The sequence below is a fragment of the Oncorhynchus gorbuscha genome, linkage group LG06 (assembly GCF_021184085.1).
Source record: "Oncorhynchus gorbuscha isolate QuinsamMale2020 ecotype Even-year linkage group LG06, OgorEven_v1.0, whole genome shotgun sequence".
Taxonomy (NCBI): domain Eukaryota; kingdom Metazoa; phylum Chordata; class Actinopteri; order Salmoniformes; family Salmonidae; genus Oncorhynchus; species Oncorhynchus gorbuscha.
The window spans coordinates 44,202,053-44,224,156 of NC_060178.1; the positions used below are offsets into that span (position 1 = coordinate 44,202,053).

The 22,104-nt window shown below is 45.7% G+C and overlaps 1 protein-coding gene across 7 annotated transcripts in view; it reads left to right on the top strand.

Annotated features, from left to right (window-relative positions):
- The window catches only part of LOC124038005 (myomegalin-like), a 149,162-nt gene extending 130,036 nt beyond the window's left edge, over positions 1-19,126 (top strand). For 5 of the 7 annotated variants that reach the window (XM_046353350.1, XM_046353353.1, XM_046353352.1 and 2 more), the window contains 9 exons: positions 1,061-1,192; positions 1,305-1,424; positions 14,362-14,551; positions 14,737-14,981; positions 15,230-15,507; positions 15,723-15,863; positions 16,188-16,326; positions 16,809-16,855; positions 18,511-19,068. In XM_046353350.1, coding sequence (XP_046209306.1) covers positions 1,061-1,192; positions 1,305-1,424; positions 14,362-14,551; positions 14,737-14,981; positions 15,230-15,507; positions 15,723-15,863; positions 16,188-16,326; positions 16,809-16,855; positions 18,511-18,567 — 1,349 coding nt within the window. In that variant the 3' untranslated portion in view covers positions 18,568-19,068. Of the gene's footprint in view, positions 1-1,060; positions 1,193-1,304; positions 1,425-14,361; positions 14,552-14,736; positions 14,982-15,229; positions 15,508-15,722; positions 15,864-16,187; positions 16,327-16,808; positions 16,856-18,510 lie in introns of all 7 variants that reach the window. The other 2 variants (XM_046353354.1, XM_046353349.1) reach the window with 2 other exon arrangements.
- The last annotated feature ends 2,978 nt before the right edge of the window (positions 19,127-22,104 follow it).

Here is a 22,104-nt window from a genome sequence, read left to right on the forward strand (position 1 = left end):
CACTCGTTAAAACTCAAACGTTCATTAAAACACACATGCAGGGTACTGAATTAAAGCTACACTCGTTGTGAATCTAGCCAACAAGTCAGATTTTTAAAATGCTTTTCAGCGAAAGCATGAGAAGATATTATCTGATAGCATGCAACACCCCGAAATACCTGAAGGGGACGTAAACAAAATAATTAGCATAGCCGGCGCTACACAAAACGCAGAAATAAAATATAAAACATTCATTACCTTTGACGATCTTCTTTGTTGGCACTCCTAGATGTCCCATAAACATCACTATTGGGTCTTTTTTTTCGATTAAATCGGTCCATATATACCCTAAATATCGATCTATGAAAAGTGTGTGATCCAGGAAAAAACAGCGTTTTAACACGCAACGTCATTTTTTAAAATTAAAAAAGTTGACGATAAACTTTCACAAAACACTTCGAAATACTTTTGTAATCCAACTTTAGGTATTAGTAATAATAATCTATCAAATTGTACACAGGGCGATGTGTATTCAATAGCTCCACTTCTTGAAATCATGTTCGGACATTTCTCCTCCAAAACATCCTGTCGGAGACCCGAAGGAATGGGCTCTCTCTTACTCGTTTGACCAAGAAACAAAGCGCAGGCAATTGACAAGACTGGCGACATCGTGTGGAAGCTGTAGGACTTGCAATCTCAGCCCGATGGAATTTGCTTTCCAATAGACAATACATGCAAGTGGCGCATTGATATATTTTCCAGATTTTGGTGATCAGTTTTTCTTCCGCTTTTCGATGAAACACACGTTATGTTATAGTCACAGCCGTGATTTAACCAGTTTTAGAAATGTCAGAGTGTTTTCTATCCACACATACTAATCATATGCATATACTATATTCCTGGCATGAGTAGCAGGACGCTGAAATGTTGCGCAATTTTTAACAGAATGTTCAAAAAAGTAGGGGGTAGGCTTAAGTGTTAAGGCTGGGGTTAGGTTAAAGGTTTAGGGTTAGGGAAAATTCTATACACATTTTTTAGGTTGTGAAATGTAACCAGTATTTTGTTGTGTGGTTTGGTGCAGGTTCTGACCTATTGAAGGAGCAGCTGAGGGAGATCAGGAGTCTACGTCAACGCCTGGAGGATTCCATCCAGACCAATGACCGCCTCCGACAGCAGCTGGAGGAGGGACTGGTCAACCAAGCCAGAGACAAAGGTAGTAGACCACCAACCCACCGTTACTCAGATGTTGATATATTTTAGACATCCAACTTTGCAGTCACTAGTGAAATGTACTATCTCTCCTCATCCTTCTTCTTCCTCCTCAGGTGCCCCCACCAACATCTACATCCAGGGCTTGGACTCTGTCAGCCAGCTTTCCGGTGAGATCAGAGCTCTGAAAGAGGAGAACCTCAGCCTGCAGGACCGACTCCAACAGGCCAGCAGAGGTAACTAACCGCCCCGGCTCCTAGTACTCTCATTACTCCCTAGTATACTCCTAATACACAAAATACTCTTACATAGTGAGGGAGTTCGATTAAGCTGACGTGAGCAGGAAAAAGCGGCGAGGGAGGAGCGCACCTTTCAAATCAGACAGTAATCTGCGCCGCTCGGTCTTGTTGCCAACAAGGCAGCACGATGCATCGTTCAGAAACATACAACATATCTTTTCCATACAATATGCACTACCGTTCAAAAGTTTGGGGTCACTTAGAAATGTCCTTGTTTTTGAAAGAAAAGCACATTTTTTGTCAATTAAAATAACATCAAATTGATCAGAAATACATTGTTAATGCTGTACATGACTATTGCAGCTGTAAATGGCTGATTTGTAATGGAATATCTACATAGGCGTACAGAGGCCCATTATCAGCAACCATCACTCCTGTGTTCCAATGGCATGTTGTGTTAGCTAATCCAAGTTTATCATTTTAAAAGGCTAATTGTTCATTAGAAAACCCTTTTGCAATTATGTTAGCACAGCTGAAAACTTGTTCTAATTAAAGAATCAATAAAACTGGCCTTCTTTAGACTAGTTGAGTATCTGAAGCATCCGGCATGTGTGGGTTCGATTACAGGCTCAAAATGGCCAGAAACAAAGTGCTTTCTTCTGAAACTCGTCAATCTATTCTAGTTCTGAGAAATTAAGTCTATTCAATGCGAGAAATTACTAAGAAACTGAAGATCTGGTACAACGCTGTGTACTACTCCCTTCACCGAACAGCGCAAACTGTCTCTAACCAGAATAGAAAGAGGAGTGGGAGGCCCCGGTGCACAACTAAGCAAGAGTACATTAGAGTGTCTAGTTTGAGAAACAGACGCCTCACAAGTCCTCAACTGGCAGCTTCATTAGAACACCAGTTTGTGTTTTGTGGGTACTAATTAATGAATAGTTTTTATTAATAATACTATTAATAGACCAACTTTACTCCACAAACAGAGACACATACAAAGCTCTCTCTCGCCTTCCATTTGGCAAATCTGACCATAATTCTATCCTCCTGGTTCCTGCTTACAAGCAAAAACTAAAGCAGGAAATACCAGTGACTTGTTCAATATGGAAATGGTCAGATGACGCGGATGCTGGCTTCATCAACAAGTGCATCGACGACTTCGTCCCCACAGTGACCGTACTGTCATGCAGGTGAAAGAGGACCCAAAAGCGACTTGGCGAAAACAGAGTCTTTAATCCAGAAAAGTGAATACAAACAAAAAAAAACACAACTTTCACTCGAAATGACGAGGACCAACTGGAGACTCGATCTTGAACAGCAGGTGAACAGCAGGTTGCCTCGGGAAGGCACTGAACCAGACAGACTCAGACACCTGCTCACCACGCAGCATCTGAGGAAAACACGACACGACAGGGCGATACACAATCACAGCACGGTGAATTCTAAACAAGGAACCGACAGGACAGGAACGGAACACAAAGGAAGAAATAGGGACTCTAATCAGGGGAAAGGATCGGGAACAGGTGTGGGAAGACTAAATGATTGATTAGGGGAATAGGAACAGCTGGGAGCAGGAACGGAACGATAGAGAGAAGAGAGAGCGAGAGAGTGAGAGAGGGAGGGGGAGAGAGAGGGATAGAAAGAGGGAAAGAACCTAATAAGACCAGCAGAGGGAAACGAATAGAATGGGAAGCACAGGGACAAGACAAGATAATAAATGACAAAACATGACAGTACCCCCCCACTCACCGAGCGCCTCCTGGCGCACTCGAGGAGGAATCCTGGCGGCAACGGAGGAAATCATCAATGAGTGAACGGTCCAGCACGCCCCGAGACGGAACCCAACTCCTCTCCTCAGGACCGTAACCCTCCCAATCCACTAAGTATTGGTGACCCCGTCCCCGAGAACGCATGTCCATGATCTTATGTACCTTGTAAATAGGTGCGCTCTCGACAAGGACGGGAGGGGGGGAGGGAAGACGAACGGGGGTGCGAAGAAAGGGCTTGACACAGGAGACATGGAAGACAGGATGGATGCGACGAAGATGTCGCGGAAGAAGCAGTCGCACAGCGACAGGATTGACGACCTGGGAGACACGGAACGGACCAATGAACCGCGGAGTCAACTTACGAGAAGCTGTCGTAAGAGGAAGGTTGCGAGTGGAAAGCCACACTCTCTGGCCGCAACAATACCTTGGACTCTTAATCCTGCGTTTATTGGCGGCTCTCACAGTCTGTGCCCTGTAACGGCAAAGTGCAGACCTCACCCTCCTCCAGGTGCGCTCACAACGTTGGACAAACGCTTGAGCGGAGGGAACGCTGGACTCGGCAAGCTGGGATGAGAATAGAGGAGGCTGGTAACCCAGACTACTCTGAAACGGAGATAACCCGGTAGCAGACGAAGGAAGCGAATTGTGAGCGTATTCTGCCCAGGGGAGCTGTTCTGCCCAAGACGCAGGGTTTCTGAAAGAAAGGCTGCGTAGTATGCGACCAATCGTCTGATTGGCCCTCTCTGCTTGACCGTTAGACTGGGGATGAAACCCGGAAGAGAGACTGACGGACGCACCAATCAAACGACAGAACTCCCTCCAAAACTGTGACGTGAATTGCGGGCCTCTGTCTGAAACGGCGTCTAACGGGAGGCCATGAATTCTGAATACATTCTCGATAATGATTTGTGCCGTCTCCTTAGCGGAAGGAAGTTTAGCGAGGGGAATGAAATGTGCCGCCTTAGAGAACCTATCGACAACCGTAAGAATCACAGTCTTCCCCGCAGACAAAGGCAGACCGGTAATGAAGTCTAGGGCGATGTGAGACCATGGTCGAGAAGGAATGGGGAGCGGTCTGAGACGACCGGCAGGAGGAGAGTTACCCGACTTAGTCTGCGCGCAGTCCGAACAAGCAGCCACGAAACGGCGCGTGTCACGCTCCTGAGTCGGCCACCAAAAGCGCTGGCGAATAGACGCAAGAGTGCCTCGAACACCGGGATGACCAGCTAACTTGGCAGAGTGAGCCCACTGAAGAACAGCCAGACGAGTGGAAACAGGAACGAAAAGGAGGTTACTAGGACAAGCGCGCGGCGACGACAGAGTCTTTAATCCAGAAAAGTGAATACAAACAAAAAAAAAACACAACTTTCACTCGAAATGACGAGGACCAACTGGAGACTCGATCTTGAACAGCAGGTGAACAGCAGGTTGCCTCGGGAAGGCACTCGAACCAGACAGACTCAGACACCTGCTCACCACGCAGCATCTGAGGAAAACACGACACGACAGGGCGATACACAATCACAGCACGGTGAATTCTAAACAAGGAACCGACAGGACAGGAACGGAACACAAAGGAAGAAATAGGGACTCTAATCAGGGGGAAAGGATCGGGAACAGGTGTGGGAAGACTAAATGATTGATTAGGGGAATAGGAACAGCTGGGAGCAGGAACGGAACGATAGAGAGAAGAGAGAGCGAGAGAGTGAGAGAGGGAGGGGGAGAGAGAGGGATAGAAAGAGGGAAAGAACCTAATAAGACCAGCAGAGGGAAACGAATAGAATGGGAAGCACAGGGACAAGACAAGATAATAAATGACAAAACATGACACGTACGTACATATCCTAACTAGAAGCCATGGATTACAGGCAACATCCGCACCGAGCTAAAGGCTGGAGCTTTTAAGAAATCCCGCTATGCCCTCAGACGAACCATTTACCAGGCAAAGCATCAATACAGGACTAATATTGAATCCTACAACATCCTATAACAAGACGCTTGTCGGTTGTGGCTTGTACACCATTATGGACTACAAAGGTAAACCCAGCCCATAACTGCCCAGTGACGCGAGCCTACCTAAATGCCTTTCATGCTCGTTTCGAGGCAAGCAACACTGACGCATGCATGAGAGCACCAGCTGTTCCGGACGACTGTGTGATCACACTCATGTACATGTTTCAAGCAGACCACCTGAGTCCCTGTGCCCAAGAAAGTGAAGGTAACCTTACATACACCTTAGCCAAATACATTGTAAACTCAAGTGTTTCACAATTCCTGACATTTAATTCTAGTTAAAATTCCATGTCTTAGGTCAGTTAGGATCACCACTTTATTCTAAGACTGTGAAATGTCAGAATAATAGTAGAGAGTGATTTATTTCAGCTTTTATTTCTTTCATCACATTCCCAGTGGGTCAGACGTTTACATACATTCAATTAGTATTTTGTAGCATTGCCTTTAAATTGCTTAACTTGGGGCAAACGTTTTGGGGAGCCTTCCACAAGCTTCCCACAATAAGTTTGGTGAATTTTGGCCCATTCTTCCTGACAGAGCTGGTGTAACGGAGTCAGGTTTGTAGGCCTCCTCGCTTTTTCAGTTCTGCCCACAATTGTTCTATAGGATTGAGTTGAGGGCTTTGTGATGGCCACTCCAATACCTTGACTTTGTTGTCCTTAAGCCATTTTGCCACATCTTTGGAAATATGCTTCCTGACTGATATCTTGATGTTGCTTCAATGTATCCACATAATTTTCCACCCTCATAATGCCATCTATTTTGAAGTGCACCAGTCCTTCCTGCTTCAAATCACCCCCGAAACATGATGCTGCCACCCGCGTGCTTCACGGTTGGGATGGTGTTCTTCGACTTGCAAGCCTCCCCATTTTTCCTCCAAACATAATGATGGTCATTAAGGCCAAGCAGTTCTATTTTTGTTTCATCAGACCAGAGGACATTTCTCCAAAAAGTATGATCCTTGTCCCCATGCGCAGTTGCCAACCATTGTCTGGCTTTTTTATGGCGGTTTTGGAGCATTACATTTACATTACATTTAAGTCATTTAGCAGACGCTCTTATCCAGAGCGACTTACACATTGGTGCATTCACCCTATGACATCCAGTGGAACAGTCACTTTACAATAGTGCATCTAAAACTTAAGGGAGGGGGGGGTGAGAGGGATTACTTATCCTATCCTAGGTATTCCTTAAAGAGGTGGGGTTTCAGGTGTCTCCGGAAGGTGGTGATTGACTCCGCTGTCCTGGCGTCGTGAGGGAGTTTGTTCCACCATTGGGGGGCCAGGGCAGCGAACAGTTTTGACTGGGCTGAGCGGGAGCTGTACTTCCTCAGTGGTAGGGAGGCGAGCAGGCCAGAGGTGGATGAACGCAGTGCCCTTGTTTGGGTGTAGGGCCTGATCAGAGCCTGGAGGTACTGAGGTGCCGTTCCCCTCACAGCTCCGTAGGCAAGCACCATGGTCTTGTAGCGGATGCGAGCTTCAACTGGAAGCCAGTGGAGAGAACGGAGGAGCGGGGTGAGAGAGAACTTGGGAAGGTTGAACACCAGACGGGCTGCGGCGTTCTGGATGAGTTGAAGGGGTTTAATGGCACAGGCAGGGAGCCCAGCCAACAGCGAGTTGCAGTAATCCAGACGGGAGATGACAAGTGCCTGGATTAGGACCTGCGCCGCTTCCTGTGTGAGGCAGGGTCGTACTCTGCGGATGTTGTAGAGCATGAACCTACAGGAATGGGCCACCGCCTTGATGTTGGTTGAGAACGACAGGGTGTTGTCCAGGATCACGCCAAGGTTCTTGGCGCTCTGGGAGGAGGACACAATGGAGTTGTCAACCGTGATGGCGAGATCATGGAACGGGCAGTCCTTCCCGGGAGGAAGAGCAGCTCCGTCTTGCCGAGGTTCAGCTTGAGGTGGTGATCCGTCATCCACACTGATATGTCTGCCAGACATGCAGAGATGCGATTCGCCACCTGGTCATCAGAAGGGGGAAAGGAGAAGATTAATTGTGTGTCGTCTGCATAGCAATGATAAGAGAGACCATGTGAGGTTATGACAGAGCCAAGTGACTTGGTGTATAGCGAGAATAGGAGAGGGCCAAGAACAGAGCCCTGGGGGACACCAGTGGTGAGAGCGCGTGGTGAGGAGACAGATTCTCGCCACGCCACCTGGTAGGAGCAACCTGTCAGGTAGGACGCAATCCAAGCGTGGGCCGCGCCGGAGATGCCCAACTCGGAGAGAGTGGAGAGGAGGATCTGATGGTTCACAGTATCGAAGGCAGCCGATAGATCTAGAAGGATGAGAGCAGAGGAGAGAGAGTTAGCTTTAGCAGTGCGGAGCGCCTCCGTGATACAGAGGAGAGCAGTCTCAGTTGAATGACTAGTCTTGAAACCTGACTGATTTGGATCAAGAAGGTCATTCAGAGAGAGATAGCGGGAGAGCTGGCCAAGGACGGCACGTTCAAGAGTTTTGGAGAGAAAAGAAAGAAGGGATACTGGTCTGTAATTGTTGACATCGGAGGGATCGAGTGTAGGTTTTTTCAGAAGGGGTGCAACTCTCGCTCTCTTGAAGACGGAAGGGACGTAGCCAGCGGTCAGGGATGAGTTGATGAGCGAGGTGAGGTAAGGGAGAAGGTCTCCGGAAATGGTCTGGAGAAGAGAGGAGGGGATAGGGTCAAGCGGGCAGGTTGTTGGGCGGCCGGCCGTCACAAGACGCGAGATTTCATCTGGAGAGAGAGGGGAGAAAGAGGTCAGAGCACAGGGTAGGGCAGTGTGAGCAGAACCAGCGGTGTCGTTTGACTTAGCAAACGAGGATCGGATGTCGTCGACCTTCTTTTCAAAATGGTTGACGAAGTCATCTGCAGAGAGGAGGAGGGGGGGGGGGAGGATTCAGGAGGGAGGAGAAGGTGGCAAAGAGCTTCCTAGGGTTAGAGGCAGATGCTTGGAATTTAGCGTGGTAGAAAGTGGCTTTAGCAGCAGAGACAGAGGAGGAAAATGTAGAGAGGAGGGAGAAAGGATGCCAGGTCCGCAGGGAGGCGAGTTTTCCTCCATTTCCGCTCGGCTGCCCGGAGCCCTGTTCTGTGAGCTCGCAATGAGTCATCGAGCCACGGAGCGGGAGGTGAGGACCGAGCCGGCCTGGAGGATAGGGGACATAGAGAGTCAAGGGATGCAGAGAGGGAGGAGAGGAGGGTTGAGGAGGCAGAATCAGGAGATAGGTGGGAGAAGGTTTGAGCGGAGGGAAGAGATGATAGGATGGAAGAGGAGAGAGTAGCGGGGGAGAGAGAGCGAAGGTTGGGACGACGCGATACCATCCGAGTAGGGGCAGTGTGGGAGGTGTTGGATGAGAGCGAGAGGGAAAAGGATACAAGGTATGGGTCGGAGACTTGGAGGGGAGTTGCAATGAGGTTAGTGGAAGAACAGCATCTAGTAAAGATGAGGTCGAGCGTATTGCCTGCCTTGTGAGTAGGGGGGGAAGGTGAGAGGGTGAGGTCAAAAGAGGAGAGGAGTGGAAAGAAGGAGGCAGAGAGGAATGAGTCAAAGGTAGACGTGGGGAGGTTAAAGTCGCCCAGAACTGTGAGAGGTGAGCCGTCCTCAGGAAAGGAGCTTATCAAGGCATCAAGCTCATTGATGAACTCTCCGAGGGAACCTGGAGGGCGATAAATGATAAGGATGTTAAGCTTGAAAGGGCTAGTAACTGTGACAGCATGGAATTCAAAGGAGGCGATAGACAGATGGGTAAGGGGAGAAAGAGAGAATGACCACTTGGGAGAGATGAGGATCCCGGTGCCACCACCCCGCTGACCAGACGCTCTCGGTGTGTGCGAGAACACGTGGGCGGACGAAGAGAGAGCAGTAGGAGTAGCAGTGTTGTCTGTGGTGATCCATGTTTCCGTCAGTGCCAAGAAGTCGAGGGACTGGAGGGAGGCATAGGCTGAGATGAACTCTGCCTTGTTGACCGCAGATTGGCAGTTCCAGAGGCTACCGGAGACCTGGAACTCCACGTGGGTCGTGCACGCTGGGACCACCAGAGTAGGGTGGCCGCGGCCACGCGGTGTGGAGCGTTTGTATGGTCTGTGCAGAGAGGAGAGAACAGGGATAAACAGACACATAGTTGACAGGCTACAGAAGAGGCTACGCTAATGCAAAGGAGATTGGAATGACAAGTGGACTACACGTCTCGAATGTTCAGAAAGTTAAGCTACGTAGCAAGAATCTTATTGACTAAAATGATTAAAATGATACAGTACTGCTGAAGTAGGCCAGCTGGCAGTGGGTGCGTTGTTGACACTACACAAATCAAGTCGTTCCGTTGAGTGTAATAGTTTCTGCAGTGTTGCTATTCGGGGGCTAGCTGGCTAGCTAGCAGTGTTGTTTACGTTACGTTGCGTTGCGTTAAAAGAACGACAATAGCTGGCTAGCGAACCTAGAAAATCGCTCTAGACTACACAATTATCTTTGATACAAAGACGGCTATGTAGCTAGCTATGTAGCTAGCTACGATCAAACAAATCAAACCGTTGTACTGTAATGAAATGAAGTGAAAATGTGATACTACCTGTGAATGCGACCGGGTTGTGAGTCAATTCGGTAGATGTTGGCTAGCTGTTGGCTAGCTGTTGGCTAGCTAGCAGAGTCTCCTACGTTAAGGACGACAAATAGCTGGCTAGCTAACCTCGGTAAATTAAGATAATCACTCTAAGACTACACACTCTAAACCTAAACAACACAATTATCTTGGATACGATGATACGAAGACAGCAAAGACAGCTATGTAGCTAGCTAACACTACACTAATCAATTCGTTCAGTTGAGTGTAATAGTTTCTCCAGTGCAGCTAATGAGTGGACGTTAGCTAGCTGGGTAGTGAAGACTACGTTAGGACGGCGAAATATGATAATTACGCAATTATCTTTGATACAAAGACGGCTATGTAGCTAGCTGAGAAGAAATTGCTAAGATTAGACAAATCAAACCGTTGTGCTATAATGAAATATAATGAAATAGTTATACTACCCGCGGGAGCGAAGTGCAGATGCGACCACTCGCTCCAACGGGCTTCTTCCTTGCTGAGTGGCCTTTCAGGTTATGTCGATATAGGACTCGCCTCCAGCATCTTCACAGGGTCCTTTGCTGTTGTTCTGGGATTGATTTGCACTTTTCGCATCAACGTACTTTCATCTCTAGGAGACAGAACGCGTCCCCTTCCTGAGCAGTATAACGGCTGCATGGTCTCATGGTGTTTATACTTGCCTACTATTGTTTGTACAGATGAACGTGGCATTTGGAAATTGCTCCCGAGGATGAACCGGACTTGTTGAGGTCCACAAAAAAAATGGTCTGATGTCTTGGCTGATTTCTTTTGGTTTTCCCATGATGTCAAGCAAAGATACAGTGAGTTTTAAGGTAGTTCTTGAAATACATCCACAGGTACACATCCAATTGACTCAAATGATAGTAATTCTCCGATCAGAAGCTTTTAAAGAACTGACATCATTTTCTGTTTTTTTCAAGCTGTTTAAAGGCACAGTCAACTTAGTGTATGTGAACTTCTGACCCATTGGAATTGTGATTATAAGTGAAATAATCTGTCTGTAAACAATTGTTGGAAAGATGACTTACGTCATGCACAAAGTAGAACCAACTTGCCAAAACTCTAGTTTGTTAACAAGACATTTGTGGAGTGGTTGAAAAATTAGTTTTAATGACTTCAACCTAAGTGTATCTAAACTTCTTACTTCAACTGTATATACTAAGTGGTGTCAGAAAAAGCCCCCCCCCCAAAAAAAAAAGTCATAGACTGTTCTCTCTGCTATCGCATAGCGAAGGAATGCGAAGTCTTGGTCCAAAGGCTCATTAACAGCTTCTATCTACATGCCATAACATTTACATTTACAATTAAGTCATTTAGCAGACGCTCTTATCCAGAGCGACTTATAAATTGGTGCATTCACCTTATGACATCCAGTGGAACAGTCACTTTACAATAGTGCATCTAAATCTTAAAGGGGGGGGGGTGAGAGGGATTACATGCTGAACAACTAATCAAATGGCCTCCTGGATTATTTACATTGACACCCCCCTCCCCTTTGTTCTTACACTGCAGCTACTGACTGTTTATCTGTGCAGAGTGACTTTACCCCTACCTACATGTACAAATTACCTCGACTAACCTGTACCCCCGCACATTGACTCGGTACCGGTACCCCCTGTATATAGCCTCGTTATTGTTATTTTATTGTATAACTTTTACATTTTTTTTTACTTTAGTTTATTTTGTAAATGTTTTCTTAACTCTTTTTCTTGAACTGCATTGTTGGTTAAGGGCTCGTAAGTGAGTGTACCTGTTGTATTCGGCTCGTGACAAATACAATTTGATTTGATTTGAGTGTACCTTAGGGTACAAAATAGTACAATTAGAAATGCGTTCATTTTGAAAAAGGTACACATTTGCCTGTTTAGGGTCATTTTTGTCTTGTAGCCTTCACCAAGTGAGAGCCTAAGTGAATATTTTATCACTGAAATTAAAGTATTTATGACAATATATTATATATATCGTGAGGCCTTTGACAGCCTATGTTTATCCCAACACAGTGTGGTCTGGAACTCCTGGTTTGCAGGCCACATCGGCCAAGTCACTTTATGATAGCCACATATGTAATTCCTATTGGAATTCGGCCAGTTAGAAGAAATCGAACTTTAAATCATCTGTAACCTGTATTGAAAATGATTGACACGGTAGGGAAAAAAATGACAAACTCAGCAAAAAAACATCCTCTCACTGTCAACTGCATTTTTTTCCAGCAAATTTAACATGTGTAAATATTTGTATGATTTTCACAAATTCAACAACTGAGACATAAACTGAACAGGTTCAACAGACATGTGACTAACAGAAATGGAATAATGTGTCCCTGAACAAAGGGGGGTCAAAATCAAAAGTAACAGTCACCAGGTGCATTAAGTACGGCAGTGCATCTCCTCCTCATGGACTGCACCAGATTTGCCAGTTCTTGCTGTGAGATGTTAACCCACTCTTCTACCAAGGCACCTGCAAGTTCCCAGACATTTCTGGGGGGAATGGCCCTAGTCCTCACCCTCCGATCCAACAGGTCGCAGACGTGCTCAATGGGATTGAGATCTGGGCTCTTCGCTGGCTTGGCAGAACACTGACACTGCAGGAAGGGTACCACATGAGGGAGGAGGATGTCTTGCCTGTAATGCACAGCGTTGAGATTGCCTGCAATGACAACAAGCTCAGTCCGATGATGCTGTGACACACCTCCCCAGACCATGATGCACCCTCCACCTCCAAATCGATCCCGCTCCAGAGTACAGGCCTCAAGTGTAACGCTCATTCCTTCAACGATAAACGCAAATCCGACCATCACCCTTGGTGAGACAAAACCGCAACTCTTCAGTGAAGAGCACTTTTTGCCAGTCTTGTCTGGTCCAGCGATGATGGGTTTGTGCCCATAGGCGACGTTGTTACCGGGGATGTCTGGTGAGGACCTACCTTACAACAGGCCTACAAGCCCTCAGTCCAGCCTCTCTCAGCCTATTGCGGACAGTCTGAGCACTGATGGAGGGATTGTGCATTCCTGGTGTAACTCAGGCAGTTGTTGTTGCCATCCTGTACCTGTCCCGCAGTTGTAATGTTCAGATGTACCGATCCTGTGCAGGTGTTGTTACACATGGTCTGCCACTGCGAGGACGATCAGCTGTTCGTCCTGTCACCCTGTAGCGCTGTCTTAGGCATCTCACATTACGGACATTGCAATTTATTGCCCTGGCTACATCTGCAGTCCTCATGCCTCTTTGCAGCATGCCTAAGGCACGTTCACTCAGATGAGCAGGGACCCTGGGCATCTTTCTTTTGGTGTTTTTCAGAGTCAGTAGAAAGCCCTCTTTAGTGTCCTAAGTTTTCATAACTGGGACCTTAATTGCCTACGACGTCTGTAAGCTGTTAGTGTCTTAACGACCGTTCCACAGGTGCATGTTCATGAATTGTTTCTAGTTCATTGAACAAGCATGGGAAACTGTGTTTAAACCCTTTACAATGAAGGTCTGTGAGGTTATTTTGATTTTTACTAATTATCTTTGAAAGACAGGGTCCTGAAAAAGGGACATTATCTTTGTTTTGTTGTTGCTGATTTTAGATTAGACTAACTAAACGGGAACAACCATCTCAGTTACGGGTTCAATAAGTCCATCTACTAACACATTGGATTAGTTTAGAAATGTTTTATTTATCTTTGTGTAACAATAATCAATCAATATGCATGCAAAACACACAAACAAACCATTTTAAAAATCTACCAGCAATAGAGCATGCTGGGAAATATGATAATGATGGGCATGGTTTTTCAGAGCGTGATGATTGTATCTTTATATTCAAAATATGTACCGTTATATTAGATTACCAGTCTCTGCCCATGTACCCTATAAAGGTACCGAACAGTACCATGTGAGATTATACATTATGTCTACCTCTGAAGGTACATTATGTGTATTTTATTTCAATATTTTTTTTACCCCTGGGAACAATACTGTACCCTAACCGTACCCTTTTTTTCTGGAGAGTGTGATTCACGAATGCAGTCAATGCTAACCCGGTTAAACCGGGGCATTAATCGAGTCCCCAGGTTCCGGCGGCCACGGCCTGACAGAGCTGCAGCGCCTATGGCGATGCGCCTAGGGGAGGGATCTGATAAGGACTCATCCCGTTCCTGTACAAAGAACCGAAGACAGCCTTTTAACAAAATGACTGTTTAACATGTTTTCATGTCTTAAAAATGTTTTACCTTTGTTAAATAATTTGTACACATTTTAAATGGCTTTTACAGAATTTTATATTTTTACAAGAAAAATTACTTTTATTCATGGTTGATTCTATTGTTTTTAAATAAGCAACATGTACTTTTTAACAAATTTAAATGTAATATTCAAATGCCATGTTTTGTGCTTTTATGCATATGTATAAAATGACGTACAAAAAATTAGCTGTTTTTAAAGGAAATGCAACAATAAAACGTTTTTTTTTTTTAAAGTTCCCTCAATGAGAGAAGAATGCTAAACATTGAGTGTTATGCCTCATTATACCATATTATTCCTTGTAATTTCTGTCTTGGTATCTGAGTTCCTCTGTACCCTCCCCCTAGATAGCAGTAAGGAGGCGGAACAACTGCGGGAGGCGTTGCTGTTGGGGCGTGCCCGTGTGAAGGAGGCAGAGTTAGAGACCGAGCGGTGGGCAGAGCTGGGCAGGAAACTGCAGAAGCAGACAAAGGCTCAGACTCTGGAGAACACCCAGCTGAAACAGGACAGGCAGAACAACCAGGAGGCCATCAAAAGGTAGGAGGGGTGAGTGTGTGTGTGTGTGTGTGTGTGTGTGTGTGTGTGTGTGTGTGTGTGTGTGTGTGTGTGTGTGTGTGTGTGTGTGTGTGTGTGTGTGTGTGTGTGTGTGTGTGTGTGTGTGTGTGTGTGTGTGTGTGTGTGTGTGTGTGTGTGTTTATAACTGTGTATGTGTGCGTCCCCAGATTGCAGCACGAGGTGAATGTCTTTGAGCAGCAGGTGTGTGAGAGCCGTGGCCTTATCCACTCTCTACAGTATAAGCTCCAGATGTACCACAGAGTGTGTGGCGTCACCAAGAATACACATACAGGTGAGGGGTCACACTCAGGGGAGTCTGCGCCCTTTGACCCCAGGGACCTGCATGTTCAGCTGGGGCAGCAGTTGACCTCTGCGAAATGCCCTCCTGCAGCGAAGAGACAGCTCTTCCACGGTGAGAGCGAGGGAGTGCGACGCTGCATGCATTCTGGGATACGGTTACCATTGTTACCACATATTCTACCACACTTATTGGCACTTAACAACAAACTGTCCGATTGCACCCTATTCCTGCCTATGTAGTGCACTACTTTTGCCCAGAGCCTAAGTAGTAGTGCACTAAATAAGGAATAGGGCACCATGCCATTTGAGATTTACCCCAACTCTAACACTGATTCTCCACTCTTCGTCTCCTCCTCACAGACCCTGCTCTCTCTCCCCCTGCCCGAGAGACTGGACTCTTCAGCCCAGCTTCCCCTCTCTCCCCCACACTGGATCCCCAGGAGACTGACTCTTCTCTGGAGGGCCAAGCCCCAGACGGCTCTTTTACAAACCGTAATGGCCGCCATGCTGTAGGGCATGTTGATGACTTCCATGCCCTACAGCAGCAGATGCTGGAGGGACACGTCCTCATCGGCAAGATGGAGGCTGCCCTCCAGGCCACTGCCAACCACGCTCTCCTGGAGCTCAGCCTGGATAAGGTGAGAGGTCAGGGGTCCTTTAGAGGTTAGAGGAGCAGCAGACATTTTACAGAGGAGTTAAATGATCCCGAGAGTAACTTTTAGATCATTGGTTGAAATTCAACAAACTATAGCCAGTTAAACTGAAAATATGTCACACTTTTGTATTGTTATCCTGTGTTTTAGTTAGATTTGTTTAGTCTGTCCCTGTGCATGTATCTTTCTCTGTGTGTCAGCCTGCGGATCCTGGCTTCGCGAGTAGACTGCTGACCAGCACTAAGACCCTGCGGCAGATCCTTGAGGAAGCCAACTCCTTGCTCAGAATGTTCTGGAGGGCAGCCCTGCCCAGTTGTGAGGGGTACCCTCAGAGCACCAAGGTCAGAAACACATACTCTTTATAAAGTATTCATAAAGCATTCATAATGCCTTCATGTGCGTGACATACAGAGACACTGTCCACTCTTTATGTTCGTATGCAAAGGGTTACGTTAAGGGGATTTGCTTTCTCTGTTAGCGTGTTACGTGTGTGAAGTTACTGATCATTGTTTAGAGTTTGTGTGCTTTAGTGGTGACTTTGTTTATACATTTGTCACGTCACTCCAGGTGCAATCAGTGTAACCTCACTGCTCTTTACAGGTGTGTGTACATGTTTGAAATGTGACGTTTGTGTGTTTTTTTTTTGACAATCTGTGTGTGTCTAGGAGCTGTCTCTAAAGGATGAGGTCCACACGCTCCGTCAGCGGATTTCACAGCAGGAGGAGGCTCTACGGGACGCCATGGAGACCCTGAAGAGCTCCAACCGCACCAAAGACAGCATGGAACACTTCATCGTCAGCCAACGTGAGTGACTCTCACTTCTCTCGTCTCAGTTACTCGTGTTCTCTTCCCCCACTATTCACCACTTTACCTCTCCCCTCCCCTCCTCTGTTTTCTTCTTTCTCTCCCCCTCTCGTCTTATCCTATTCTTTTCATATTGTCCGCCTCATATGCACAGTTACGTATCTTCCTGTTTGTTTATTCCTTTGTTCATCATTTCTCCCCCCTCATTCCTCTCTCTCGCACACCCGTTCTTTCTCTTTCTTTCTCTTTCACTGCCTTCTCCCTCTGTCGTGGACCGACTCATCTCTCTCCAACTCTTTCTTTCTCTCTCTCTGTCTCTTCATAATTGAATGTCCTTCATCATCGTCTGCCCCTCAGCGCAGACTCTGTAATGGCTCAGTGATATGACTTAGTGTGGCGTTTGTGTTTGCATGTGTGTGTGCTGAAGTGATGGGCGACAGTCACAGATGAATCAGAATTGTTTTGTTTCTGGTTGTTTACAGTGTCGACAACAAAGGATGTCTTGAAGAAGGCACGGAGAAATTTAGAGGTGAGCTCACTCTTTTTACAGGGTCTGGCTTATTTCGCAGAGAATGTCCTCCACTACTCCCCCCCTTCCTCCTCCTCTTCGTCCTCTTCCTCCTGTCCCTGGGTTGGTAAAGGTACTGCTTCCTGGCTTGCCGTGCGTGTCAGTGTGCCTGTATCAGCTTCCTGTAATCCACCCTGCCTTTAACCACCGTCTAGAGGTCTTCATGGATCCACCTGTACCCGAATACCCGAGACCTGATCTGGGACCCGAGTGGGTCCAGATCCAGAATTGTAAATAATGTCACGGGTCTCGGGTTTTAACTGACTTGTCTGGAATGGGCTATAGATCTGAACTTGACTGCTGCAGTAGAGAGAGAGAGAGAGAGAGAGGGAGAGAGAGAGAGAGAAAAGGAGAGAGAGAGAGAGAGAGAGAGAGAGAGAGAGAGAGAGAGAGAGAGAGAGAGAGAGAGAGAGAGAGAGAGAGAGAGAGAGAGAGAGAGAGACAGAGAGAGAGAGAGAGAGAGAGAGGGAGGGAGGGAGAGAGAGAGAGAGAGAGAGAGAGAGAGAGAGAGAGAGAGAGAGAGAGAGAGAGAGAGAGAGAGAGAGAGACGGCCTATTGCCGCATGAGTCATCAATGCGGCAATAGGCTACAGTCATAGAGCTCACTCTGTGTGTGGCAAAGGTTAGGAGACATATAATCAATGGAAGATGGAATTACAATGACAGAATTTAAAGTGAAAGGAGAAGGATAGGCTACAACGACCAAGAGCCAACAAGTAGGGTCTACTTAATATTCTGAATGGAGTTGTTGTTATTTTTAACTGTACGATTAGAAAATGTGTGCACTGCAGCCTGTTAGCCTAGCTAGCTAACATTAGCTAGTTTAACTAGCTTCTCGCGGGTTGGTTTTGTCAAATCAGGTACAACGTAATCATATTGTATGATCAATAATTGCCATAGGTAAGGTTATTGGTCTACTATAGTGTAAGTCGGCTTGGTTGGTTGCTGTCTCATCTCTCGCTCCCTCCTCCCTGTTTCAATCGCTCACAGTACAGCCCCTCCCTGCCTGCTAGAGTGGCACCTCTCTCCCTCCTCTTGCGCTTTATCAGCTCTGGTTAGTAAAGTAGCTCAAAAAATACATTTTCTGCTGCTTCCCTCACTCAGGTCAGATCGAGTCTGGATCCGACCAGATCTATATACAAAACCGGTGTAGTTGTCCTCGGGTCCGGGTGGTAAAGCTCCAGGTCCATTTCAGAACCCGCGAAGACCTCTAACACTATCCTTTAACAGTAGAACGCCCCCTACTGGCATTAAACAGTAGTACATGATCCCCTCTTTGACTCTCACTTAGTTCATGTTTTTTTGTAATACCATTGTACAGATAACATCTTCTAACACCTCCTTATTGGGATCATACTTGTTGTAGGCCTACCATCAGCAGATTTAAGTTACCCTAATTTAATTAGCTAGTGTCTAAGTATGAGTGTATTAATATTACACTGGTTAGGAAATAAATAAGTATGTGCATTTATTTGGGTAATTTTTGTTAAAAATCTTTAATGGAGGGTTTTCATTGTCTTCAGATAGCGCAATGACTCAGCATAGCATAAGTCATGACATTACATAATAACATGAAATATAAGTATGCTGATCCTTTTGCCTCTTCCTCCCACTCAGGTGAAATCCCAAGAGGCTTCTGTGAGCTCACCCATTCTGCTGGTTCGGGTGTTGTGAAGCAACAGATAAAGGCTCCATCACCCAGAACTCCTACCGTGGCCCAGTAATACCCAGGGTCTGACCCAGGGGGTTAACAGACTGCACCCCCCACAGCCAGCCTCTTTGTGATGCACAAGCTTCAGCGTCCTCCTAATACTGGGAGACAGGACAGGACTCTTCCTGTTTTAAAGGAAACACAGTGCATAACAGGTCTCTGGTTAAATAGGGGGGACACTACAGTTGACGGGAGACAGTCTGATAGTCAGTAGAGGTTCAACCAGGTGTTCTCTGTGATGTTTATGAATGTCGGCGTCTGTCTATCTCAGGTGTTATGTATAGCTATTGTAGGTGCTATGAAGGTTTCTCAACTGAAGTGTTCCCCCTATTTGACCTGATATACAGTACTAGTCAAAAGTTTGGACACACCTACTCATTCAAAGGTTTTCTTTATTTGTACTGTTTTCTAATTTTGAGATAATAGTGAAGACATCAAAACTATGAAATAACACATATGGAATCATGTAGTAACCAAAAAAGTGTTAAACAAATTAAAATTGATTTCATATTTGAGATTATTCAAAGTAGCCACCCTTTGCCTTGATGACAGCTTTGTACACGCTTGGTATTCTCTCAACCAGCTTCACCTGGAATTCTTTTCCAACAGTCTTGAAGGAGTTCCCACATATTTGACCCGATTCAGGAAACTAGTCGTATGTCGCAAGTCACGACTTCACAGGAGAGCCGTTTAAAACAGAAATGCTTTCTCGAACATGCAAACTTTCATGTGCCTTAGTAACCAACTTCTATGCCATCTGTAAATACGAATAAAATTGTTAAATTAAGAGCATTGTTGGTTAAGCCACAGAAAAAGTCAGCAACCTTCCCACGAGCCATGATTGGTTGAGATAATGAGTGGGCTGGACATGCCGAGCCATATAGAAGGCTTCTTTCTGTCTATTTGAACTCGACAGTCTGTGCTGGTAATCCTGTCAAACGCAGCTTTTTTTATGCATTTTGTAGTGGAGCTGCATAAGTGTTGCTGTCCACTTTCTGGAGGATCAAGTTTTGAAATCAGTGGAATTAGAGTATGATAGCTACAACTAAGGGTAACCGTGGTATGGCATTCCTGACAGGGAGACGCATCCATCATGCATGATGATGTATACAGGTAAGATAGTCTAGCATTAGCTTGCTACTGTTGGCTAACCCCATTACATACACATTTGCACAACCGCGGCAATCAAACAAGGCTGCAATGAAAACGAATGGGACTGTAGCGACTGTGTTGGCCTCACAATCTGCGGTGTGAACTACATTTCTATTCAAGCGTTGTATGACATGGTAATGGCCCGATAGTTTTGGAGAATTTTTAAAAAAAAATGGATCCTCCGACCATAGCCGGAAATCCCAGGGACACGACCCCCCCCATCCTGGGAAAAATATGATTTGTCCCCCCGAATATATCACTGTAAACATAACTATGTCATTTCAATAATATTATAATAATAATGAAAGCACTTGTGCTGATTATAGACACTTAATAGCGCGTTTTTAAGTTTTAAAAGATTGCGACCCCCCGCCCTTTGCCTCACAATGGTTTGATCCACTTCCTGCCACCCCCCCAGCCCTCAACAGTGGCATATGATGCAGGTACTGTGCATGTGTGGGAATCTGACAGAGTCTGTCATTGGTGGCTGACCTCCAGTAAGTAGTTCAAACCAAGGATATGTTAGACATTTCTTTACTTCTACCACTCAATACAAGAAAACACATTTAGAACCGTCGCCAGTCTTCATTTCTGCTGCTTTAAATTACAGGTCACTCTCTGTTAGCTAGTGGTTAGCTGATGTTTACTAGCTACCTACAGTAACATCAACCAGTGTTTGCAGCTATTTGAATTTGAGTCAATGAGAGAAGCTAGCAATGCAATGTAGTGTTCCTTAGCTGGCAAGGTGACAGAGGGTTCGTGTCTACCTTCTGAAAGGCACTCAATGCACGTAACTAACGTGAGGTTAATCCAGTCAATTGCACCATAGCGATTTTGTTTTATGTTGGCAGGGTTCACACACACACACAATAGCAGAATTTGCAGAGCTAGCGAGCAAACTGAAGCAAACATTAGGTAGCAAGCTAGCTAGTACCTATTCCATGCATGTGGCGTCGTCAAAGATGGAATCTTTGCTGTCGTCAGTTAATTCCAAGATCAGCATGCAGCTGTAGTGCTTTTGAAGTCCCTGTGATAAGGTTAGCGATAAATTGAATTCCAAACTGAACAGAACTACACTCTCTTCTACCATCGTCTTAAATATCTTTAATGGTCTCGTTGCAAAAGCTAAATTGTCGGCTAGGGGACTTGTGTGCCGATCTTGGAGTAAACTGACGATAGCAAAGATTATAGCAAACGCCACAGAAACGGAATTTGTGCTCGTTAGCTCTGCAAATGGTTCAGTTGTTGTTGGAAGCCAGCCAATATAAAACATAAACTATATGAAAATTACAAAAGGTTGCAGCATACATTGTGTAAATGGTGAACTCGTACAGCTGTCAATCCTTGTCACTGTAATCCGCTTCACATTTGTTAGATGACTAGCTAGCTACCTGTTAGATCGAAGCACATATAGAATGATAGAAGATAATAGATGATAAAGTCCATCTCCTACTGTAAATAACCTGCACAGTGTGTGTGTGTAGCCAGCCAGCCAGGTTGAAAAAAGATGGACATCAGAGTATTTTTCATTACACCAAAACGCAAAGTAAGAACCCTAGTAGCCTAATATCTCAAAAACGAGTTGATAAAATGTTAATAAGAAAGAAGTGAAATGCAAATAGAAATGTTTTATAATGATGTCATTAGGCAGAGCAGGCAACAGATGGTACATAGACAGCAGAGCTGGGGACAGATAGGCAGAGGCAGGGAGTCTCAGGTAAGTTTGTTGAGTTTTTGTTTGGCAACATTATGAAAGGTTCTCTCTTTTTTTAGACTTAAAATAGGGACATAATTGGAAAATTGCATGGATTCCCCCACTCTCAATTTAAACTGGTGACTGAACTAAGACTTGTTTAAGGCAATGGCATTGCTGTTGTGATTAATTGTGTAGTTTTGGGTACCGGTAGGTATGGCAAACACTTTATTTATTTTCTAGGAGACAGACTGTGTGTCAGTGAGGGTGGTGAAAGGGAAGAGCCACGGAGAGAGACTTCAGAGGACAGTGTCCCAGCCACGGCAGGACCAGGTGTCAACCTTGTTGCCAGCAGCATCAGTATAGGGGACAGTGGCACAGCATTGTCCAGTTACCTCAGTGATGGCACAAAACCATATCAGCCACACCCACAATTTATATAAGCGCAAACTCTTGCCAACAGAGTGTTGACGTTTCAAGAGAGATGGTTTCGCGACTTCCCCTGGCTACCTTATATTCCATCAATAAAAGGAGTGTTTTCACTGTAGCCAAGGGTTTTCAAGCCAGCCATCTTTTGGCCAAAGAGCGGATGCTGCCTTCATTAGTGCAGGATTTAGGAAGTGGAGAAAAGCCATTGAAAAATTCACAGCACATC